This window comes from Metarhizium brunneum, chromosome 6, assembly GCF_013426205.1.
Source record: "Metarhizium brunneum chromosome 6, complete sequence".
Taxonomy (NCBI): domain Eukaryota; kingdom Fungi; phylum Ascomycota; class Sordariomycetes; order Hypocreales; family Clavicipitaceae; genus Metarhizium; species Metarhizium brunneum.
In genome coordinates this window covers 1,497,594-1,520,946 of record NC_089427.1, presented here as the reverse complement: position 1 = coordinate 1,520,946, position 23,353 = coordinate 1,497,594, and the positions used below count along the sequence as shown (strand labels likewise).

Here is a 23,353-nt window from a genome sequence, read left to right as displayed (position 1 = left end):
GGCTGCATAACAATAATGAACAAATAGCCTCTCATCCCCTCACCAAGGAACCCAATCAAGCGGCTCACCGTGCATTGAACAAAAGGAGAATTACTCATGTACGGAGTACAGTATGCTCGCGATATCGCAGACAGTCAGGCACCAGGGTCTGTGTGGCCGTCGTCAAGGTTATTCTGGAAGCCATGCGCCGAGCATGACTGGCTAATCTACACCATATTCTCCACCGAGCCCTGCGCCGAATCCTGATTTTTTCCTTCTTTGCTGGGCCGCAGCCTGGACCAAGTGTGGCGTGCCAAACGTCATAACGTCATGGACCCAGCCATCGTCGGGCGCCCAGCCACGCGTTTTTGGGCGCCGGGCTCCGATGCCGTCAGGTGCAAGTGCAGATGCTCCCAGGCCTGCACCCCGCAGAGCCTGTGCTGCGTTGCGGTCAATGTTGCGTGGTGATGGTTGTAAGTGCCTGTACTCCGTACGGAGTAGAGATGGAAGAAGCGTGGTCCTTGCCCACATGATGCATCTTGGTTGCTGCGCCTTGTCCATTCGTCCTGCCCTCATCCTCATGTCTTCAGCATCTTGTGCACACACACATATATTACTCGTGCTGGCTCCTCTTTACACAGGCTTTTTCATCTGGTCTGCCTCTGCATTGCGAAACTCTGCATAACCCCCCCAATCCCATACAATCCGCCAAGCCTCTTGGCCACCTCAAACATCGCCGGGCCTCATCCGCGCGCCATCGAAATGGGTATGCCGCAACCATATCCCCATCTCCCGCATCCATCCTCATTGCCATCGCCGCCACCAAAGCTAACCCTCTCCCAGGTCGCCATCACGGCACCAAAAAGCGTCTGTACCTCTCGCGGCCCGAGCCAGACATCCTCACCTCTCGCCGCCGCGTCACGCGCATTATCCCACCTACCCCTCCGCCATGCGAAGAGCCCGTCCCCGTCCCCATCATCGAGGAGCCTGCCGAGCCTGAGCCATGCCCGCCAGCGCCCTGTCCATCCCCACCCGCCCTTCCCGCGCCCGAGCCGCAAATTGAAGTCATAGCCGTCGACGTCGAGCCGTCGGTGAAGTCGTCAAAGTCCAGCCGCAGCCGTTCCAGGAGCCACAGCCACACCCGCGAGAAGGAGTTGTACGTTGAGCGAGATCGCTTCGTCCCCGTGCCTGTGCCCGTCCCCGTGGAGCCCAGGTACGAAACATACCGCTACGTCGAGGCCCCGAGGAGGTACGTCGAGCCTCCTAGGGAGAGGAAGATGATTGAGGATAATAAGGAGAGAGTGACCCATGTCCATGTCCACACGGAGGATAGGGAGACGAGTCGTGAAAGGAGGGCCTATCGCGACAGGGATTGCTACGATAGAGAGTACTATGACTCGAGGGATTATTATCGGCGGTAAAGCATCTACGGGATAGGAGTTGATGGGAGGTTTTTTTCTTCTTTCTTTTTTTTGGGGGGGAAGGGGGGTTTTTTGGACAAGGTTCGACGGCTGCGATAAATGATTATGAAGCCTAATGCTGTCTAAAGTGTGTAGGAACTTGGATCAAGGCTGGGATTTTGTATTTACTGGGCCGAGAGGGTCTGGATTTGACATTGCACAATGAACAAGTTATTAATTTGCTTTACATGTATGTACGTACGGTTTGTGGCGGAATATCTTTGTTGAGCAAGAAGTATACGTTCATATATTATCGCACACAATTGCAGGATGTAGCACGATTGCCAGGTAGTAGTTCCTTGATTTGGCCAAATACTGTTTGGGTCCCCACTGCACAAATGCAACACGGATGTCTTGCTTCCCATCAAGCCATGAGTCGAGAGGGACGTTTAATATCGAATACTAACCGACTGCGGACGTCTTTTCGGGCGTCGAACGACCGGCACGCTCTGCTCGGCCATGTACGCCATCGGACGCGGCAAACGGTCATCCGCCATCCGTGCCTCCGGATAGTCCACCTCCGGCGTGGGCGCAGGCCGATCGACGACATATGCCGCGGCATCCGTCCTCTGGGGCGCCACGCCAGGGACATATCTGGTGTTTGAGACGCGGCCCGTCTGCCTGCCAGACAGCCACCCGAGGACGTTGCCCAGCTCGCCCATCCACCACAGGCCAATGACAATGATGAGCAGCGTGACGGGGATGGCGACGGCCCAGTACAGCCACTGGCCGGAATCCATGTCGCGGATGTCGTTGGTGTTCATGCCAAAGATGCTCGAGATGGCGCTGAGCGGGAGAAACACGACGGTGACGATTGTGAAGGCGTAGATGGCATTTTCCTGCCGGTCCCTTGTCCAGTCTAGCCCGTACACTACGGCGCGCTCCAGGTCGTCTGCGTAGTCGGTGTGGCGGCGGAGGTCGAACTCGCGCTGCTCCACGAGCCGGATGCATTCGTTGAGGAACAGGGCGCGGAAGCCGAGCTCATCGGTAGCGGAGAGTCTGGAAGCGGCTTCGAGGTCCGCCGCATCTTCGTCGTCCAGCCTCATGTATTCGGCATCACGCCGTCTCACTATAGGGTCGTACGGCAGCGGACCAGGGTAATAAGGCGGCGCGTCCTCGTACATGTCCCTGCCTCGTCTGCGGCGCCAAACAGCGTCGTCGGCCGCGTCTGCCAGATATCTGCCGCCATCTTTGATGGGGAGGTTTGATTTGATGCTTGCCAGAATATATCTTTGCTTCGCCACTGTCCTTTTGATGACTGTCATTTCTTGTTGGACCAGATCGATTCGGTGTTGATAAGACCGGTCAGACGGCTGGCTGGTAATCTCCGCATCCTACCGAAAAACAAAAGGTCAGAACCGGTCGAATCTCTACAAAGAGTCCAGGCTGCCCTTACCAGCAACGTCAGGTACTGCGCGTAGGTATCCATGATGTCTTCTGCTTTGCCCACTTGATCATGCAGCAAGTTGAGTGAAAATAGTGAAAGGACCTCCAAGGGTAGCACGGCAGAATCGTCGAGAAGGTTTCGACTCGAAATGCCCTGGACAATACGGTTCATGCCATCCATCATGAGCACTTTAGCCTTGGACACGTGCGCAAGCCATGCATTTCCTCTGTCAAAGGCACTGATCAAGCCAGACACAATGTGAAGCCAGGCCGTGATGAACTGCCGGGGGAGGTCGATGGTGGCCCTTTCCTTCTCATCAGCATAGGACATTAGATTCTGGAAGTTTTCGACATCTTGAGACATGTCTCTCAAGGCCGTCCGAATCTCTGTCGTAATACTTTGGCTTGCAGATACGGACGAGACTGTAAACTCTCCCTCCAGTTGAGGTATCTGATTTATGTAGCTGTCATTAGCAACATGATTGTGGCTAGTTTGGTACACCATGGCCCGGGTATCATACCTTGAGAAGAGACTTGACAGCTCCCCAATACTTGTGTATCGTCGGTCCATCAAACGCCAAAGGGAAGAACAGCCTGAGGATATCATCCGCAGCATTGAAAATGTCAATTCTCTCCTCATGCATGAGTCTTATATTGTCGCTTGCTTTTTCTTCCACCTGGGTCGATTGTTTCACCAGGAAATCATGCACACTCTCCCTCGTGGCATCCCCGCAGCTTTTGTACGCTCGCTGATCTGCGTACGATGCTTGGCCCGTCAGAAACTTCTCGGCCAAACCCAATTGTTCATTCAAGGCTTCTACTGGCTGGAGAGTAAGTACGTGTAAATATTCGTGTGGTTTCTTGCATGGTTTTGAATGCTCGTCTCCTGCATCACCAGGTACTAGAGGCTTCAAAACCGTTCGCGGAGGAGAGGGCCGTGATCTACGTCATATTAGTTACGATTTAGAGACTACTAGTATTAGAGGTTGTCAAAGTCATGGCGGTGAAAATTCTCACACTATCTCCATCTTCAACAGGACACCTCCCTGAGGGCGAGCTGCGAGTCGTAAAACTTTGGACCAATTTACCGCTGTCACTGCTTGGTTGTTGTACGAGAACTCCAAGTTTCTTGGCCAAAAGGCGTGGAAGTTGGATAAGAACATCTACCTAAGGTTAGTGATAAAAAGAAAAGAGAAAAAAAAGGTGAGAAGAGAAAAAGTCTCTCAACGGCACTGCACTCACAAACCAAGTAGAGCATGCCACAGCTGGAAAGGACCAAGTAACAGCGTTTCCGTACTTGACAAGAATCCTTCCAGGCGTAGAGCCAGCCGCCTCTGGGGACGGCTGAGACCTGACGTCGACCAACTCTCCACGGAGATCGAGCTCGGACATGGTACCGCAAGTTACGAGGAGTGCTGGTCACTGGTCAGCCACAGGGGAGACTTGTGTCACTCGAGGGGTGTTTCACACAGTTGTCTAAAACTATACACCAGAGCTGCGCAATATGAAAGCAGTCATTCGTTTTGGTTGGGGCCACTTGACAAACAGCTTGTAGCATGTCTCTCTGTTCTGTTGTGCGGGAGTACTGTGCCTGCAGCAGCGTCTGCGAGGGAAACACAGACGTAGATGAGCCTGCAAGCAAGCCCGAGTACTTTTGCAGAGAGAAATACGGGAGGCAGATCCATCTCGCAGAGCCTGTTGGCTTCTCTTGGCCTGAAAGCTGCTTCGTGAAGGACTTTAGAGGGACCTCAAGATAGCGAGGTTCCATATACCCAACCCTTGCCCCTTTGGGGTTCTGTCGTGTCTTGATACAGTGCTTCTTCACATCTGCTCTGAGCTTTGCCATGGCACTTCTTTCGAGCTCTGGGAAATGAATTTGACGCGAGATTTCGGCCTGCATGACGGTCAGACAGGAGGTAAGTTACGCATAGGGAGCATCCACGTTTTATCTACCCAAAAATCGTCAAAGTTCATGACTTCTTGGTGGATATGGCTACCATGCTGTCAGTAACAGTTCTAGTTCTGAACCTCTTTGCTAGGCTCGTTGGTTACTACTCACAGCCACTTGAACAGTGACCTTTTCTTCCCTTTTGTGTCGAATAGCTCGGTCAATTTGGCTGCATGGACGCCTCCAGTTTCCGCACTGCCGGTGTAATGTGAAGAATAAATTCTCTTGGCATTTGATACTACCGAAATATCGCGACTCTCTCTATGTGCAGAGTCAGAGTCCACCGCTGGCGATTCCAGATCTGACAGTTCTTCGTCCTTGGAGGCCGACTTGGAAAACAGGAAATTGAACTCGTCATATGCGTCCAAATCTCCGTCCATGGGGCTCGGTGGACGAAAGCCTCTGTCAGCCTGTCCCTCGTCAACAATGTAGACTTGTGCGTCTCCAGACTTGTAGGCGTGGACCCGGGGGCCATCATTGGCATCATAGTATGGCACCCTCGATGGAGAATGGCTTCGGTCAGAAGCCTGGTCCGCATCTCTTCTAGTAGTTCGTTGCCACGAATAGGTGTCATCTTCTTCCCTGCTGTCCATTCGTGGGGGAGACTGCGAGTATCTCGACATTCCCGGCGGCTGTGGAACCTCTGCTGTCTCGGCATCACGATGTCTCACCCGCCTCCCAGAGGAAGCGGGAAGTCCGAAAACCGTCTGCTGTGAATGCTCCTCGTGGTGTGACGGCATGCGGCGCTCGAGATGCGTCCATGGCGGCATGGTAGATGCAGGCACTCTTTCTGGGACATATTCATCGCCAGAGTATTGGCCACGACGTCTTGACGACGTTGGGGCACTGTATACATATCTCCGGGGGCGAGCAGACTGTAGGTAAGAAATATCAGCCAATTGTCCGCCGCAGACTAAGGGTTCAACACACGGCATAAGTCTCTCGGTCGCCTTGGTAGAAGCGAACCCGTGGCCGACGCGAATTGCCCTCAGAGGCGTAATAGGCCATTACAGCACTGCACAGGAACAACAATTCCCGGAGTTGGTATCAAGCTAAGCAGACAGGCCAAATTATACAAGTACAAAACGAAAATATCTATTTTGGTTCTCGGGACGAAAAAAAAAAAAGGCATGTATGTATGTATGAAAATCTAAGCTAATCTAACCATGCATCGTCAGGGATCTGGCTTGGAGCTGCATGGGGCCTGGCATACCCTACATGACTCGAAAACGTTAAGCCGCGTCTCGGACAAACAATATACCAATATATACTTTATTACAATCGAATATATTTCATTATAAATTACTGAAATATATTAAGGTGTGAATTGTTTCGCTCATTATTCGAGTGAAATTACAAGCATGATACGAGTATTGTGCAAGTGTAAAATCTGGTAACACAGCACTTAAATAGATATAATAATAGTTGTAATATAGTGCGTGATAAAGGGATAAGCGCATCTAGAAAAGAGTAATCCCGCCGAGCAATTCACACGTGGCGCGATCTGTCACCAAGCATGGAGCAACTATCGCGAAAGTTACAAACCACATCAGGGCGCATATAGGGAGAATTGAGAAAATGGAGGAATTGGAGAAGACGATTACGGATATAAAGTTCCAGATGGCAGTCGAAATTTTTTTAACTCCAAATGGGAGGCACCAAACAGTGTCGCATCAGTCGTTGCCGAAGCACTGTTCACGATGGGTGTCACGCATTCACCCCATTCCCGAATCTGTCCAGCCAGCCGTCACTACTTTATTTGCTCTGTCCCTAAAGTAGGAATTAGTCATTCGAAGCCAAGCCCGTAGCTTATAGTTGGCCATCTTTTAAGTAGTCTGGTTCCTCTTGTTACGTCGATGTCATGTTATGCCCTAGTTCCACCTTGATGTCCTGAAAGATCTGCAAGTTGGACATATCATGGGCAGCGTCGTCCTCTTTTGTCGAATATTGGAGCACTTGTTCTTGTCGAGCGGCTTCTTGTTTAATTATCTCATACAAGTCAAATAGAGTCCACTCTAGTGACTGGACCATGGAGTCGGTGAGCCCTTCGCGCGATGCTTCTGATGCACTCTGATTGTATTCGGCATCTAGTTCGTCGTTTGTAAAATCTCGTGCTGCCATGCCATCCCGTCTGTTAAATTACAATAAATAACCGTGATATGCATGCCTGATAATTTCAGGCCACTGCGTCCATTCCTCGGGCGCCAATGTTCGTACTTCGCTTGGAATAATGCTGCGAAGAATCTGCTCCTCCTCTTCTCCAGGAATGCCAAGGAGGTAGGTATTCCGCCACCGTGTTATCCCATGTCTGTGAAACGCCAGAATCCATGTTAAATAACAAGTTACGCAAGTAAAAGATATAGGTATAAATGTCAGCTATACGATTTCCCAAGATTATAGGCATTACCAGCATTGAAGGCTTCCGACGGGACGTATTGCGTAGTAGGGCCGCTCCTTGGAATCGGCGGCCCCTTCAACTCACCAGCGTAATTTTTGGAAGCCTGGGTTGACCACATCAAGTTTCCCCTCTCTGAAAAGACTGTCATCAACTCTTTGTGCGCTAGATAAAAGCAGCTCCATTCTCCCCTAACTAGAAGCATTGGCCCTTATAGGGAGGGTATTTAGGAGTCTTGGTCTCATCAAGATACTGCACATGTGCCGCACCATTAAGGCTATAATGAGCCCGGGCTAAATCACGTCCGCTTCAGTATCCTTGGCATAATTCACCTGCTGGGCAAGGACAGGTCAAAAGTGTCTGGCTAGATCAGGTACCTAGCTATCGTGCTCTAAGCTATACTATATTGTAACATACTAGCGTATACTTCTTGACGGGCGAATATATATTTTATCAGACTGTATCTTAGGGGGAAACCTCCGTATCACCTTATGTGGCAGAGGAGGATGCATCCCTGACTTTGCGGCACCGAAACTTTGAAGACTCTAGATAGTAAATATCACCTCCCGAAGAGCCCGACATCAAATGCGTGACAAAACTGCCAACTTTCTTCTCCACCCCAGTCACTACATGATGGCAGCTTCTCGTGCAATAGCAATACCGTCATCATGCTCTGTTGCACTCGATGCCTGGTGGTTGTCTCTCCGTCGAATACCAATGCAGAAGCACGTCCATTGACCTCGACCAGGTACCGCTGGATGACTAAAAAGACACCGTATCGTTTGAAGAATCGTGATTTGGAGGAGTAGTATCTCACATAGCATGTAGCCGAAAGTGCTGTGCAGTGTGTACTATCATTCTCCCAGACCACAGCCAACCACTGGCAATATCAGTTCAGTTTCATGAAGGAACCTACACCCGTTTCCAAGGTGCTGCCCTAGCGCTCCTTCGCTCGTCGCGCATAGACAAGATCGTGCGATATAGCTTCCGAGTGGTCTTTCCAAACCTTGTCTGAAAGCAAGTTGACAAATTCCGGGTGTGGGATGAGAACGGGAAATAAGATATCCAATAGACTGGCCAGACCGCGCCGGAGGCATAGAGTTTCTGCTTGCGATTCGTGTGAATATGCAACTTCTAATGCGTTTCTAAGGTGAAAAACTGCCGCAGCAACCTCCTCATGTTCCATCGTCTTGTTCACAAATGTCTTGGTCAGGTAACACGCCAGGTCTTGAGACATCTGTCCAAGGACCTTTTCAATATGATCTTTCATCGCCTCGACCCCAAGATCCACGGCGCCAACGTACAGCAATGCGCTACGTGGGATACAAATCAGATCACAAAAGTTCTCCCGATCGTATTCTAATATTTCAAGGCCTGGATACAGTCTTGAATCAGCATTTTGCATTGAGCCACGGGGGAAAACAAGACGTACTTTCCGTGTACATGAATCGCAACGCGTATCCCACGACCTGAGGGCAAAAAGGCAAGCGCACGTCGCTCGGGGTCCCCTTCTAATTATTGTCCGTCAGTCAGTCCATAATAGCCCGTAAATTGTCTGTATAGTATCCCAATGTTTCATCCTACCTTGTTTGCGGGTGGGAGGTTTTGTCTCAGCCATGCCGACTGCGACTCCACGATGCTACGGTGCACTTCAAAAACCTCGCGGCCAGCCCAGACGAAGACGTCGGCGCCAAATGGCCGTAGCCACAACCTATCAGAGCCTTTGTCAGTAGGCGTATTCCATGATTAGCGGCGATCCAGCCCCATGCAAACCTGGTACAAGCCCGAGGCGCCGCCGCTTGGAGAAGCTTCTTTGATGGCGAGACAGCATCCGAATCCTTGGTATCGGCGGAACAAATAAATTTCACGCTTCGAGATGTTGCCTTTTCTTGCGCCGGCACCTCATTTTCCTGGCTAAAATCCGGTGTGCAGACTGGCCACTCTGGCGCAAGTGAAGCAGCAGATGGCCTTTTCACCCAGGGATTTGTTTTCGGAGGGGAAGCAGGACGTAGATGATCCATATACGATGTGTTTGTCTTGTTTCTGCTTTGGTGATGTGCCCGTAAAGGTGGCCTTTCTAGCTGTCTTGGCCTCCCGTCTAATGGGGCGCGAGTCATTGTCTCGAGTCTCTGGAACGGCCGGGGGGGAGACAAGGTAGGCCCGATGAGTGAAATTAGGAGCATAAATGATTACGAAGGCATGTTGAGCGCCCTGGGTCCCTTGAACGTTGCCCGGCCTGGCAGGAGCTGTGTTGGTTGTGTGTGGTGACGGATTGGAACAAGAGGTGGAAAAGGGCCTGCGTGTATGATATTGATGACTTCAGAAGTAATTAGGAAGAAGAATAGGATGAGTCAAGAGTGTATAAAGGGGGGGCAGAGTCTTTGGTTCCCAGCCAAAATGTCCGGGGGCTCTCTCTTTTCCCCTCTCTTGGCTTCCTTCTCCAGGCTCATATTGAACAAAAAGTGAGAGGAGAGTGAAGGAAGCAATCCAAACGCTTGCGTGAGTGTTTGCCGCCATGGGTGTGTGCATTGTCCGATGTTTGCGTGGGTGATACAATAGGGCGCCGCTCCGGACGCAATGGTGGTGAACATGTGTAAATATTCGCATGTGCTTTCTCTCGAATTAATTATGTCGCCATCGAAGTCGTGCACCAAACAGTAAAAGAAAGGTGCAAGGTATATGCAACGTTAGTATCGCTGCCAGTCTTCAAGTCGCTGAAATTTGCTGCCGCACTTAGTGTTCCTAGGGCTAATTAGTTTTTGACAGAGATGGAAGGAATAAAAAATCGTGTCACAGTTAGGCTACACCACAGGCCTTTGATAGGATAATTACACTTTCCGGATTACCTCTCTCACGGATGACTATGGGAATGGGGATGGGAATGGCTACTTTATCTTGTGCAAGAGAGCTCTCGACGTCCAAGACTAGACGCCACCATGTAACTGATGGTCTCAAGGTACTTAAGTACTCGGCAACTAGTAGCGGGGTCTGCTGGATGCCAGCTGGAAGCACCAAGTCATCATGTCAATTCATGTCAACTGCTGGCAGACATCAATTGGTCCAGCGTCGGCCCCAGCGCCAGATTTGATCAAGTCACTCGTTGCCCCTCGCTCACCTACTAGGTACCTAATACACCTCGGCAGGGCGTGTCAGCATCGGGGCATCCGTCCTGGTTGCCTAAATTCAATCGGACCAGACATCGTGTTCCAGCTCGCAACTGCAAAGTTGAACCCCTGACGACTTTCACGACATCCTTCACCGTCCCAGCATTCTCCACACTCGACAACACAGACACAGACACAGCAACATCTTCTGCATTGTTGGGCCCAAGAACAATGTCGCAAGCGCCGGTGCAAATATCCTCCAAGGAGCAGTTCGATGGCATTCTAAAGAGCTCAAAACTCGTCGTCGCCGACTGTGAGTAACTGGTCTATCGAGATTCATTCATTGCCTAGGCTGTCGCCTCGGCTCGACCCCGCCACCAAAGATGGGTGTTGCTTGGTGATTGCGAGCAATTCTTCAGAGCGGATAGACATTGCCAGCCCGTTGCCTGCTTGGCCTTCCCCATGCTGACTCTGTTTCCTCCGTAGTCTTCGCCGTCTGGTGCGGTCCTTGTCAACAAATCGCGCCAGTATATGAGGCATTGTCAAAATCGCTTTCCCGGCCTCAACTCCTTACATTCGTCAAAATCGATACCGAAAAAGTCAAGGCTCTTTCTGAGGAATATCAGATTACCGCGCTGCCGACCTTCTTATTGTTCCAGGAGGGAAAGGTGATCCAGTCGGTCAAGGGTGCAAATCCCACCGAGCTGAGACGCATCATCCAGAAACTAGCTTCTGAGCTTGAGTCTGCCGGCGAATCGTCTGGTACCGGGACCGGCAGCAGTGGTCCATGGGCCGGCGCAGAGATTCCGAGGGGATATAGTGATATTTCCGACCAAGTAGAGATACGCAATTGCGAGCTGTCGAATGCCGACGAAGATGCGGGACCGGTCAAGGTGCTGTTCGACGTCGCGAAGCCCAGCGCTTTGAGCAACGACAGCAATTCTGTCAACGTCAAGGACTTTGTTCAGAGCGGCGCGGATGACCAGCTTCTTCTCTTCATTCCTTTCCAAGGTTCCGTCAAACTTCACACATTGCAGGTGGGCCAAGACGTTTGCCACAGCTTCCCGGCAGTCAAACTAACGGGAGCACGCAGATTACGTCTCTTCCTCCCAAGGACCAAGATACCGTCTCGAGACCCGTGATTGTTCACCTATACATCAACCGGCCACAACACATGGACTTTAGTGAAGCCGACGATACTGAGCCGACTCAGGCTATTACGCTGACTTCCAAGGATTGGAACGCCGAAGGCACTGCTAACATCAGCTTGCGCTTTGTCAAGTTCCAAAAGACAACCACGCTGATTCTGTATGTGCAAAAGGGCGAGGAAGGCGCCGACGCCGTACGAATCGACCGGATTAAGATCATTGGCGAAGCCGGTACCAAACGCGAGATGGGCAAGCTCCAGAAGGTAGGAGATGATGAATAAAAAGCACCCTCCAGTGTGCGCACGCACGCACACACATTGGGTTTCAATTGAGGATGTTACAGGATGAGATGAAGCCAAGCAACGCCAACGTGGGCAGCCAAGGAGCGCATTGTTACAAGGCGGAGTTACGGTCACGGATAGAAAAAAAAAAGCGAGGCAATTCAATAAGCATCCCACATCCTGACCTATATCCAGTCCGTGGGGTTGCTTTTACGTAGGCGACGCGTTCCGAGGACCGCAATCTCCTGACCTCTCTTGTCACCGATCAAGACTCGGGGGGAAAGTATGTCCAGCCTCCATGTTGCGATCCAAGTGGTAGAAGCACCTGCACCAATAGCAAAGAAGCCGGCCTGCAATTATAATTTATCTTGGGCATGATTGACGCTGCGATTTATCCATGGTAGAGGACTCGAGCAACACGGGGTAGAATTTCATATCATGCCTGCCGCACGAAGAAGAAAAGAGAAAAAGAAGAAAGGCCATGGTCCGCGGTGCGACGAAATTTTATGGGCTGGGTTGCGTGAAGGGTTGCTGAGTCAGCGGGTCCACCCGTACAGGGTAGGTGTTGTGGAAGACGGCTTGTACTCGTCTTGATTGTTCTTTGAAACATGCTACAGAGTAGATGGAGTAGATTCCACCTTGTCTAGAATCTGATGTTTCACCTTTATGAAATATAGTGCAACCCGGCAAGTGATTTTGGTTTGTGGGCGTCGTACAAGAAAAACTAAATGAAGAGCCTGGCATAACATAGACGCCGGCCTCGGCCCGCGCACATTTCAGATTCTAGACCCGCTATTGGCCAGAATGGTTCCGTGGCTGCAGGCAACATGAAGGTCCAATATCGATGTGCTCGGGCAGCACTAGCCTTCACGACAGAAGTAGGCATCGCCTTTGTCAACCACACATGAACTTGTTGGCTCACCCCAACCAGGCTACCATGAATTTTGAAGTCTTCGAAACTGGCTCGAGGTCTGCATCTCAAGTGGCGCAGCTCGTTCTGATGCTGGGTCGCCTGGCTACGGTCCCCATCATCCAGATCCCATCGCACCGTCGGCCACCATGTCATCACAACTACCCAAGCTGGCCCCCAGGCCATTTGGAGAGTTGCCACTAGGCGCAGGTAAAGTCAATCCCAAAGAGCACACAGAGCGAGAATGGGAAGCCCAGCGGGGGGTCATTGAGCATCTCTACATTGGTGAAAACCGAAGGCTGGTTGATACCATGACCATCATGACGTCCAAGTATGGGTTTGCGGCGACGTAAGTAACAAAAAGTCTTGGGTCACGTACTACACGGCTCGCCACTAACTCGAATCAAGAGAGCAAATGTATAAAAAGCGGTTGAAGAAGTGGAACTTGCGCAAAAGAGCGTACCGCACAACCTCAGAAAACGCCGTGGCCTCCACCGCGGCATCAGCGTCAGACAATGCCGGCTCGAGCAAATCGGGTGCCGAGGTGCTACGTCAAACGCCAGATCGCATGCTGCAGCAGCCGGCTTGCACGACTATTGCACGTACCACCAAGCTTGGCCCTTATGCAGGTCTCGAGTTGGTCCTCGACAGTGTCCGCTCCTGGAGCTTATGTAAACTGGAATCCAGAGGTGTTGCACTGGATCCTATGGTGCGGTATCTTGCGAATCCGAACCAGCCCCCCATTCAGGATAGCCGGACCATGTATCGTACATTTGAGCTGGTATTCGACCTGTGGCATCACGGAAAAGGCCAGCTGGCCGGCATGGCGGCGAGGAGGGCATTCTACAGTCTCGAGTTTGTCCTCACAGCAGATCATCCAGACCTTGTATGGCATATACTGGATACGGTGTACGACATGGTAGACAGGGGTCATATTCAACTTCTGGGCATGTTTCTCACACATGCGAGAGAACTCTCAACAAGGCGTCTTCCACAAGAGCACCCTCTGGTGAAAATCCTCCAGGAGCTCACAAAGTGCGACTATCAGACCCGGCTGGGAAGGGAGCGGGTATGCCATCTCTTGCGGTCAGCCTGGCTACAAAATGTGGACATTCTCAGCGACCACATTGGCTCTCCGGCGCCAACACATCTCTGGCTCTACGAGCAACTGATATGGGATGGCAGAACAAGTCTTCGCAGGGACTGTGAGCTGGCAAAGAGGGGAGAGACGATGGTGGCGGCGCTGGCAGGCCTACACCAACTCGCCGACGTTGATCCCCGAGTGTCCAAGTTGGATAGATTGCGAATCATGGCGCTCATGTTGGAGTACACTCAGATGGATCTCGGCGATAGACAAAAAGCAGAAGAACTCGCGGTCAATTTGCTAAACCAAACATCATTGAATAACGAAGCAAGCCGGTCCGATGCCAGGTTCCATGCATATGCCCGCAAGATGCTGGCCAGACTGCAGGAACATGAACAAGATTGGGTCCGGGCGGAAGAGAATCTCAGATATGCAGTCGAGAAGAGAGAGGCTGCCCACGGAACGGGCTCCGACTTGCGGGTGATACGAGACATGTGGGTGCTTGCTGGGTACTACCAGAGGACGGGAAGAGGTGGCGCTGCGAGCCAGATTGTGGATGACGCGATATCAAGAGCAGAACAGTATCTCAGTCAAGGGGAAGTCGAGTGTACTTGAGCCATCTTATTGGACGTTCGAGAGCCATGGATTTTTTTTTCTTAAAAAAAAGTCGTGTATTTCAGATCTAGATGCCAGAAACTACCTACCTCCCTACCTACCTAGATAAGTAGGTCCTGGGCTGCTAGCAAAGAGCGTTCAACGGCGTCAAGTGACTGATCATGGTCAAGCTCAACGCCTAACTAACGTGGGGCAATCCAGGATCCGCCACGATGACGTTGGCGACCTCCAGGCACATGCCAATAGTGAACCACGTTCACCCATCTCTCACAATACACTGATCAAACTGAACTTGATTTATCTGGCAACAATTCGAAACGAATCCCTCAAGTCCCATACCAGTAGACAACAATGTCTAGAGGACCGCCGCCAAATTACTGTAACGTCTATAACCACCGACGCCACTCACACAGCCCCGTCTAACAGCCATCCAAGATGCGATTCTAGAAGTCACAGAAAAGGCTACGACGCAAGAAATACGCAACGCCTACAAGCGGCACGTCTTCCCAAGCCCCCCCACGACCCGAATCGCTTTGCAAAAAGCAACGACACCCCAACTAACAATCTGCTCCTCAGCGCCGCGTTGAAAACTCACCCGGACCGTGTCGCAGCCGATTCCCCGGAGCGCGACGCCCGCACCCGCAAGTTCCAACTCGTCAACGACGCCTACTACACCCTCTCCGACGCCACCCGCCGCAGAGACTACGACGCCCAGCGCAGGCTCTTCGGCCCCTCGGCCCCGGAGGCGGACCCCTTCGAGGAAGCCGACGAGGAGATTCCACAGCAGCCGGGCGCCGCCGCCCAGGGCGCGTACTCGTGGGCGTGGAACTTCTTCAACAGTCGTGCCGCCGGGGCCGCCGACAACGCCGGGCGGGAGCGGACCGAAGATGCCCAGTTCAGCGACGTCTTCGAGGAGATGATGCGGGAGGAGGGCATGGCGGAGGACGGGTCGAATGCGCCGACGAGCAAGTTCTGGAGTCTGGTTGGGGGCCTGAGCGGCGGTGCGTTGGGCTTCATCATCGCCAACTTCCCGGGTATGTTGGCCGGTGCGGTGGCGGGGAACAGGCTTGGGGCGGTGAGGGACGCCAAGGGGAAGAGTGTCTATGAGGTGTATTCGGTAAGCTTGCTCTTGCCCTTGACGGCATTCCAGGGCCTGCTTGGACGGTGAGATGTGCTGATTCATCCTTGTTGGTTTAGGCGCTTCCGCAGGACGACAGGGCGAGGCTGCTTGGCCAGCTTGCTACGAGGGTATTTAGCCATGTTGCTGGGATATAAGTTACCTGTACAGAAGCGATGGGTTGCTTGGGTTTGGAAGGGTCTTGATAGCGGCGGATTCGTTAATGATACACCTGCTGTATAGCAATACAATATACGTAGCACCTCAATAATTATATCACGTAACTTTTTACCAAGGATCATACACTAGAAGAGGTGTTTGCTCATGGCCTATTTGGAACAGAATTATGAGGCTTGCTTCAGCCGAGTAGCCATTAACGTTGAACATGGAGAATGACATGCCTGGTGCTGAGCAGCCCGTACATCGCATAACTCGCTCATCAGCCTGACACGGCCACACATTACATGGTGATTATTCAAGGCCATTCTTTTTTGACCAGGTATTCTTAATTCACGGTGTCAACAGAGACGTCAAGAAATCCAATGATGCCATGAGATGTCACATACATTTTTGATATCGTACGATCCTCATTTCAAAAAAAAAAAACTTGTCATATTCCTGCAACCACAGGCTTTCCTGGTCTACACCATAGCCGTATCTTCGCCATAGACGAAAGCGTCGTAATTTGTTTTGAAAAGTGATAAAATCCCAAACCGTCAAGCGCCAAGAACGTTCTTCTATCGTCGTGGGGGTGGGTTGAATCCAGGAGGGCCACCGCCCGGTGGGTTAAACCCTGGGGGAGGGAACTGTGCATTTCCGGGGAATCCTCCAGGAGGGGGAGGGAAACCTCCAGGGAAACCTGGGGGAGGAGCTTGAGGCCAGTTAGTCCGTCGTTGACATCTTTGATCGGCGTGATTGAACTTACCACCTCGTCCGGCACCAGGAAAGCCAGGAGCTCCTGGGAAACCGGGGAAGCCTGGAGGCGGAGCGCCGCCACCAACTCCAGCGGCGGGGCCCTATGAAAAAAGAATAATTAGTATACCGGGAAATACAGCGGCAGTTGGGAAATTCTTACAGCCAAGGATGGAGGGGGGGCACCACGACCAGCGGGTTTGGCGACTCCAGGTCCAGCTGTGAGGGTTGATGGAATACCGCCGGGAGCACTCTTTCCAAGTCTAGCACTGGGATCGGCCGGGGGAGGAGACTCGACGGAAAGGGAGACGATGTGGGCGCCGCGAACAATGGTTAGACCAAGAGTCCTCTTTTCTTCAGTCTCGACGACCTGGGATGATGACCCGGGTGCGGACGGCTTGCTGGCCTTTCTTTTTACGCGTCGGAATTCTTCGGTATCGGCGAGGACTAGGTTCATGTGCTATCGAACTATTAGACCAATGGCTTTTTTCCCTGTAAAAGGTCGAATGAGCTTCGCAAACCTTGTCAAATGCAAGCATCTGGCCGGTCATTGCACGGCCGTCGTTCAGAATGACGCGCATTCGCCAGTTGATCTAGACATGGTAAGTCAGCACCATTTGGTCGTTGAGTAGATCCTGAGTAGAAGTTGACATCAGGGGCATCAGGAGAGGGACGCATACGTAACCGGCCTAATTCGATATCCAACTGTTAGTATGATGACCACACCGACTGGTAGCGGTAGAGGGGTTCGTTTGACGGCGGGGAGCATACCATCTTTCCTTGTTTGTTCGACATCTTGACGGTTGATTGAGAGCTTGCGAATACAGCTTCTCAGTGTTTCAAAAAATTGGATGCCGTGCGCGGAGCTCTTACGCGACCGCGATGACTGCAACTCACTGCCTGGCGTGTGCTGGGAGGTGAGAATGGTGTTGGACCTCCAAATTTTGCGGAGCCTCACCAGAGAAAGCTGCAAGACCAGGCCGGGGTACAAGCCCAAAGTACCGTTTTGCGCTAAACTGTATTCAGAAGAACGACCCCCACTTTTCACAGTCGCCTCGCTTGAGGGCAGCCAAACCCTCGAAATTTCCTGGGACTCACAAAAATTCGTGACCCGCCCATTCGCCATCTCACGAACTTTGACGAAGCAACGATACCCGTCGACAACAACCGCAACAATGGCGTCCGAGAAGGCTAACAACCCCATGCGGGAGCTCAAGATTCAGAAGCTCGTTCTGAATATCTCTGTCGGCGAGTCTGGTGACAGACTGACCCGTGCCGCCAAGGTGCTTGAGCAGTTGTCTGGTCAGACCCCGGTCTACAGTATGTAAAAATCACCTCGCAGCCAACTAATCTTGAAATTGAATCTTGCGTCGCCTAACGGGTTTTTACCACAGGCAAGGCCCGTTATACCGTCCGTACTTTTGGTATTCGACGTAACGAAAAGATCTCTGTCCACGTCACCGTCCGTGGCCCCAAGGTACACAATTTTCGCATTTAGCACCGAGGCGCCAAGTCACTTGAGCAATCTAACATGAAATGGCAGGCTGAGGAAATTCTCGAGCGTGGCCTCAAGGTCAAGGAGTACGAGCTGCGCAAGCGCAACTTCTCCGAGACTGGCAACTTCGGCTTCGGTATCAGCGAGCACATCGATCTCGGCATCAAGTACGACCCTTCCATCGGTATCTATGGTATGGATTTCTACTGCTGCATGACCCGCCCCGGTGAGCGTGTCACTCGCCGCCGCCGCATGAAGAGCAGAATTGGCGCCAGCCACCGCATCAAGCGCGAGGAGACTGTCAAGTGGTTCAAGCAGAGATTCGACGGCATTGTCCGATAAATTCTGGGCCACTGGGGCATGAGGGTATTTTGTCTTTATGGATGTCATGGCGAACGTTTCAGGGAAACAAAAAGGGACGGTGCGGTCAATGTATTTGCTGTTGTCTTTGTTGCATCTGCTCGACGAATAGAGTCGAGCTTACGGCCCTAGAGACCGACCGGCGCCCATGCCGGCTTCTATAATGACCTGTCTCGGAATGTGACGTCTACCTCCATAATGAAGAATTTCCTTGCTATTCGCGTGCCTCCAGACTGGTGTACCAGCATTGCTACGAGCACTGCTCCTGCCAAGATAAGTAAGCTGTGCATGCCACACCCTGTATCGTACTTGTTCTATGGGCTCATCAAGTCATGTACCTGTAAGCTATGGTGGCTTGGCAGTAACATGATTATCCTCACAGCTTACAATGTTACGATTTGTCTTCAGTTCGGCCCAAAACGGAAGTCCACAGCGCTGGGTGGAGAAGGGGCTGAGCCAAATGCTCACACTGGGCCATGGCGCAGGGCAATCTGATGAATAGTGAGATTTAATCATCATCGATAAGCTCATGGACGTCGACCTGGCGTTGAACATAAAGACTGTGTGTTGCTCCTGTCATCAGTGGCCCTATCTGACATGTCTTCATCTACAACGCAACACTATTGCAGCACTCGGAAATCTAGCTCTGACCACCTGATCTTTTGCGTCCAGCTCATCAAGTGTCAAGTACATTACATATTCGAGGTCAAAATAGCTCGCGGATATACACATCACAATGGGCTCTGCCGAATCCAAGCAAATTGAGGGTCGGTTGCTCACCTCGTCGTTGGGCAAGACCAACTTCAACAAGTCCTTCAACCTCTACTACGAGTCCATGCGCCACGGATTGAAATTCGTCATTGGCGAGCACAAGAACGAACCCTCCAACATTATATCTCTTCCGGGAGGATGGTACGGCGACTTGATATTGTACAACGGCCCGGACACCGATTCGGAGCCCCTGGCTGCGGTCAAGTATGGGAACAAAATGGGGACGTTTGATGAAGTCCGACTGCCGCCCAAGGAACCCGGTCAGGGGCTCATCAAAGAAGAAATCCGGTGTCGCCGCAACGGCATGAACTTTGCTTATACCTTTGCCGTGGCAGTGGGCGAGAGTGGGTATCCCGAGAAATTTGAATGGCGAAGCAGCAAGACCGAAGAAGTCAAGGAGCTTGGTGCAATGTCTCGTGGATGGAAGCTGGTCCGCCTGAATCATGGCGATGAGGTTGTGGCCGTATGGAGCTGGACAAAGCTCAGATGGACTGTGAACAAGGGAGCAGCTTTCAAATTTACAAACAGTGGCGCCACGGGCGAGCTGGGCAATGTATTTGCGATCATGGCGGTAACGTCGTTTATAAGGCATTACCAGAAGGAGATTCAGGCGAGCATCAATGCTGGCGCCGCGGCGTGATGGATGGGTGTTGTAATGACGTGAATGATGGTATGATGGGCTTGTCACCTTGGGTTCGCAATATGCAGTGGGAGGCAAAAAGTGTTATATTCTTCTGCCATTGTCGCTGGTCAAGCCTACCAGACGCAAACATGTGCCTGGCATTGTTCCGGGCTGGAACAACGAAAGCGGCTGTTGAGGAAGAACCTCCACCTCCTCTTATTCTCGATACCACGGCGCTCTCAGCTCAGCTATTGACAGCCTGTGGATGAATATATTTAAGTTACCTATGCGCGATAGCTACTTAAGTAGCTGGGACCTAGCTAGGTAAGGTACTTAAGTAGGTATCAATTGATTGACCACATCTGGTTCAATACCAGTTTGAGACCACTGTCTGGCGGCTGGCCAATCCAACCCGAACCGCAGCCGAGCCGCACCAGTCACAAGGAACATTGAAGCCAGGTTGCCAGGCACCGCTGGTGGCTGATACCTGAGGCTCGAACCCGGAAGGTGGACATTGTTAAGGCAACCTCGGAATTTACAGGCAAAACCGCGCACCGGCCTTTTATTGGTTGGCCCAGCCAACTGTGCTCCACCTACTCCCTCACAGACTCTGCTCTCCATCACTTGTCCTCCCGAAAATCTCCATTTGCTCTCCTGCAAAAGGCAGCACCGCGACCTCCAATCTCCCCTCTCCCAATTGCACCTTGCTGCAATTGCTCCTCTTTTATCTGTATCCTCACATACCCCCTTAATATGTTCCGGAACGCTCTCCGACAGTCCACGCGTGCCGTGGGCGCCGTCTCTGCTGCCGGCAGAGTCGCCGCGGTGAGTCCTTCTCCTTAGACCCGACCCGACCGCCAATGCCATCGAAAACCGTCTGCATCCATCGAGAAAGCCCTACCAGGAGCTCAATTGGGCGGGCGGACAAAATTTTCCACGATTTTTGAGGTCTTCGAGGCGCTGGCGGTGGTGCTGGCTCGATTTGAGCAGTTTGCTGGGCTTTCGGCTAACTTGTTACTATAGGTGCGAAATGCCGCACCCGCCGCTTTCACCGGTCTGCAGGCTCGATCCTACGCCGACAAGGCTTCACCAACTGAGGTCTCCTCGATCCTCGAGCAGCGCATCCGTGGCGTCCAGGAAGAGTCGGGTCTCGCTGAGACTGGCCGTGTCCTTTCCGTCGGGTATGTGGAGCTCTTTAGCATCACAACGGCCAACTCCGGGCCATCGGATATATCACAACATTGCTTGAAATGAGAACATTCTCCATGAGAATATTGTCCATGAGGGCGAGGAACTAGCGCGTCAAACATGCACGGGTTTGCTGACAGAAAATTTTTAGTGACGGTATTGCTCGTGTCCATGGTCTTGCCAACGTCCAGGCCGAGGAGCTGGTTGAGTACGTTGCGTCCCTCTTGTCCCTCGTTTCGCCTGCCTCTGGGACATGACTTCTATGTCTGGACCACTTCTAACGTCGTTTGCCTCCCAGGTTCGCCTCTGGTGTCAAGGGCATGTGCATGAACCTTGAGGCCGGTCAGGTCGGTGTTGTGTTGTTCGGTTCCGATCGTCTCGTCAAGGAGGGCGAGACTGTCAAGCGTACTGGTGCCATTGTAAGTTTGCAAATGACGTGTCATTCTTTGATATTTATCACTACTAATACGCCTTCTTCAGGTCGACGTCCCCGTCGGCTCTGAGCTGCTTGGTCGTGTTATTGATGCTCTTGGTAACCCTATCGACGGCAAGGGCCCTCTTAACACCAAGGAGCGTCGCCGCGCACAGCTCAAGGCTCCCGGCATTTTGCCTCGCAAGTCTGTCAACGAGCCTGTCCAGACTGGTTTCAAGTCCGTCGATGCCATGGTTCCCATTGGCCGTGGTCAGCGTGAATTGATCATTGGTGATCGTCAGACAGGCAAGACTGCCGTCGGTCTCGACACCATCCTTAACCAGAAGCGATGGAACAACGGTAGTGATGAGAAAAAGAAGCTGTATTGTGTCTACGTTGCTGTTGGTCAGAAGCGATCCACTGTTGCTCAGCTCGTCAAGACCCTCGAGGAGAACGACGCCATGAAGTACTCCATTGTCGTTGCCGCCACTGCTTCTGAAGCAGCTCCTGTGAGTAGCCAGGCCAAGTTCGTCAAAGTGAATCTCCAATGCTGATGCTAGCAGCTGCAATATTTGGCGCCGTTCACTGGCGCGTCAGTAGCCGAGCACTTCCGTGACAACGGCCGCCATGCACTGGTTATTTACGATGATTTGTCCAAGCAAGCTGTGGCATATCGTCAGATGTCTTTGCTGCTTCGCCGTCCTCCTGGTCGTGAGGCCTACCCGGGTGACGTTTTCTACCTCCATTCTCGTTTGCTAGAGCGTGCTGCCAAGCTCAACGATCACCACGGTGGCGGTTCTATGACTGCCTTGCCTATCATTGAAACCCAGGGCGGTGATGTGTCTGCCTACATTCCCACCAACGTTATTTCCATTACCGACGGTCAGATCTTCTTGGAATCTGAGCTGTTCTACAAGGGTATCCGTCCCGCCATCAACGTTGGTCTTTCCGTCTCTCGCGTCGGTTCCTCCGCCCAGCTCAAGGCGATGAAGCAAGTTGCTGGTTCTCTCAAGCTTTTCTTGGCCCAGTACCGTGAGGTCGCTGCTTTCGCCCAGTTCGGTTCCGATCTGGATGCTGCCACAAAGCAGACTCTGGCCCGTGGTGAGCGCGTAAGTCTTAACTATAATGTCCTGCAGTGAGCCGTCTACAGATGCCAACTAACTTTGTACAGTTGACCGAGCTCCTGAAGCAGAAGCAGTACTCGCCCATGGCTGTCAACGAGATGGTTCCTCTCATCTACGCTGGTGTCAACGGCTACCTCGATAACGTCCCTGTCTCCAAGATCCTCCAGTGGGAATCTGACTATCTTGCTCACCTCAAGGCAAACGAGGCTGATCTCCTTAACACCATTGAGAAGGAGGGTGCCATCAGCAAGGAGCTTGAGGCTAAGCTGAAGGACGTTACCCAGTCCTTCATCAAGAGCTTCCTCGGCTAAGTTTTTAATCAACAATCTCCTTGAGCGACATAGAAAAAGGGTTGTTGGGGATGATGGTGCCGTCTATACCAAATATTGTGGTTGATGTTCTCTCTAGAGTGGAGGGATAAAGTTGGGCGGTGTATTTGATGGGGCGATGGGTGACGCTGGGAGATTTGCCAATCGTAACCACATGTAAAAATAGAGCTCATTACTCAATGAACGCCTCAATTCCATTTGTTTATAATTCCACCACGTTTCTATAAAGAAAAAAACGCACCAATTTTGCAAGATTCATATGTGCCAGTGGAGAGAGCTGGTGCATAAGTGTGCACCATTTGGCCAACAGCGGCCCCCCAGAGGGAAAAATAAAAAGAAGCTCTCAAAACATTGAAAAGTAGTTTGTGTCAGGGTTTTGATAGCAGGAGAAGCTTGTAGATATATATGTGGGAATTTTGTTTTTGGCCCAACTCAGCGTGAGTTACTACTGCTATGTACCTTTGCCTTGGGTGATGGCGGTATTGAAGTCGAAGACGAACTGGGTGTCGTTGAGGAGTTTTTGGTGGTCGACTGCGGTGCCGGCAAGTTGGAGTTTTTGTTGCAATGTGAGAGCTTCGTAAGTGCGTCCAGACCAACGGCGAGAGCCGCAAGAACGGTAGCGATGGTTGAGAAATGCATTATAATTACAAATCCAAAGCCTACCGGAGAATTACAAGACCTCTGTGACGAGGGCTCAATAGAGGGCTTGGAGC

General features: G+C 51.8%; 10 protein-coding genes across 10 annotated transcripts; 6 read left to right on the top strand and 4 right to left on the bottom strand.

The window, feature by feature from the left end:
* Nucleotides 1-741: 741 nt before the first annotated feature.
* On the top strand, nt 742-1,400 carry G6M90_00g098190 (uncharacterized protein; the record flags this gene model as incomplete). Its single annotated transcript, XM_014691039.1, has 2 exons — nt 742-745; nt 823-1,400. The coding sequence occupies 2 exons, from the start codon at nt 742-744 to the stop codon at nt 1,398-1,400; spliced, it is 582 nt and encodes a 193-aa protein (XP_014546525.1).
* A 428-nt stretch (nt 1,401-1,828) lies between these two features.
* G6M90_00g098180 (uncharacterized protein) lies at nt 1,829-5,543 on the bottom strand (the record flags this gene model as incomplete). The annotated part of the gene is made up of 8 exons (XM_014691040.1): nt 1,829-2,773; nt 2,836-3,276; nt 3,347-3,767; nt 3,843-3,988; nt 4,068-4,240; nt 4,296-4,719; nt 4,779-4,818; nt 4,885-5,543. The coding sequence occupies 8 exons, from the start codon at nt 5,541-5,543 to the stop codon at nt 1,829-1,831; spliced, it is 3,249 nt and encodes a 1,082-aa protein (XP_014546526.1).
* Nucleotides 5,544-6,621: 1,078 nt separating this feature from the next.
* On the bottom strand, nt 6,622-6,894 carry G6M90_00g098170 (uncharacterized protein; the record flags this gene model as incomplete). The annotated part of the gene is made up of 1 exon (XM_066131539.1): nt 6,622-6,894. One exon carries the CDS (start codon nt 6,892-6,894, stop codon nt 6,622-6,624), a length of 273 nt encoding a protein of 90 aa, XP_065987567.1.
* A 1,211-nt stretch (nt 6,895-8,105) lies between these two features.
* G6M90_00g098160 (uncharacterized protein) lies at nt 8,106-9,285 on the bottom strand (the record flags this gene model as incomplete). The annotated part of the gene is made up of 4 exons (XM_014691041.1): nt 8,106-8,542; nt 8,601-8,679; nt 8,753-8,879; nt 8,942-9,285. The coding sequence occupies 4 exons, from the start codon at nt 9,283-9,285 to the stop codon at nt 8,106-8,108; spliced, it is 987 nt and encodes a 328-aa protein (XP_014546527.1).
* Nucleotides 9,286-10,503: 1,218 nt separating this feature from the next.
* On the top strand, nt 10,504-11,701 carry txl1_1 (Thioredoxin-like protein 1; the record flags this gene model as incomplete). Its single annotated transcript, XM_014691042.1, has 3 exons — nt 10,504-10,585; nt 10,759-11,309; nt 11,366-11,701. The coding sequence occupies 3 exons, from the start codon at nt 10,504-10,506 to the stop codon at nt 11,699-11,701; spliced, it is 969 nt and encodes a 322-aa protein (XP_014546528.1).
* A 1,059-nt stretch (nt 11,702-12,760) lies between these two features.
* G6M90_00g098140 (uncharacterized protein) lies at nt 12,761-15,478 on the top strand (the record flags this gene model as incomplete). Its single annotated transcript, XM_014691043.1, has 3 exons — nt 12,761-12,960; nt 13,020-14,276; nt 14,512-15,478. 3 exons carry the CDS (start codon nt 12,761-12,763, stop codon nt 15,476-15,478), a joined length of 2,424 nt encoding a protein of 807 aa, XP_014546529.1.
* Nucleotides 15,479-16,164: 686 nt separating this feature from the next.
* Nucleotides 16,165-17,134, bottom strand: snrpb (Small nuclear ribonucleoprotein-associated protein B; the record flags this gene model as incomplete). The annotated part of the gene is made up of 6 exons (XM_066131538.1): nt 16,165-16,298; nt 16,353-16,443; nt 16,503-16,799; nt 16,861-16,932; nt 17,020-17,028; nt 17,111-17,134. The coding sequence occupies 6 exons, from the start codon at nt 17,132-17,134 to the stop codon at nt 16,165-16,167; spliced, it is 627 nt and encodes a 208-aa protein (XP_065987542.1).
* Nucleotides 17,135-17,514: 380 nt separating this feature from the next.
* On the top strand, nt 17,515-18,176 carry rpl-11 (60S ribosomal protein uL5; the record flags this gene model as incomplete). The annotated part of the gene is made up of 3 exons (XM_014691045.1): nt 17,515-17,659; nt 17,734-17,816; nt 17,883-18,176. 3 exons carry the CDS (start codon nt 17,515-17,517, stop codon nt 18,174-18,176), a joined length of 522 nt encoding a protein of 173 aa, XP_014546531.1.
* A 754-nt stretch (nt 18,177-18,930) lies between these two features.
* G6M90_00g098110 (uncharacterized protein) lies at nt 18,931-19,605 on the top strand (the record flags this gene model as incomplete). Its single annotated transcript, XM_014691046.1, has 1 exon — nt 18,931-19,605. The coding sequence occupies one exon, from the start codon at nt 18,931-18,933 to the stop codon at nt 19,603-19,605; it is 675 nt and encodes a 224-aa protein (XP_014546532.1).
* Nucleotides 19,606-20,340: 735 nt separating this feature from the next.
* atp-1 (ATP synthase subunit alpha) lies at nt 20,341-22,622 on the top strand (the record flags this gene model as incomplete). Its single annotated transcript, XM_014691047.1, has 7 exons — nt 20,341-20,412; nt 20,611-20,768; nt 20,927-20,983; nt 21,074-21,194; nt 21,256-21,696; nt 21,751-22,296; nt 22,359-22,622. 7 exons carry the CDS (start codon nt 20,341-20,343, stop codon nt 22,620-22,622), a joined length of 1,659 nt encoding a protein of 552 aa, XP_014546533.1.
* Nucleotides 22,623-23,353: the final 731 nt, after the last annotated feature.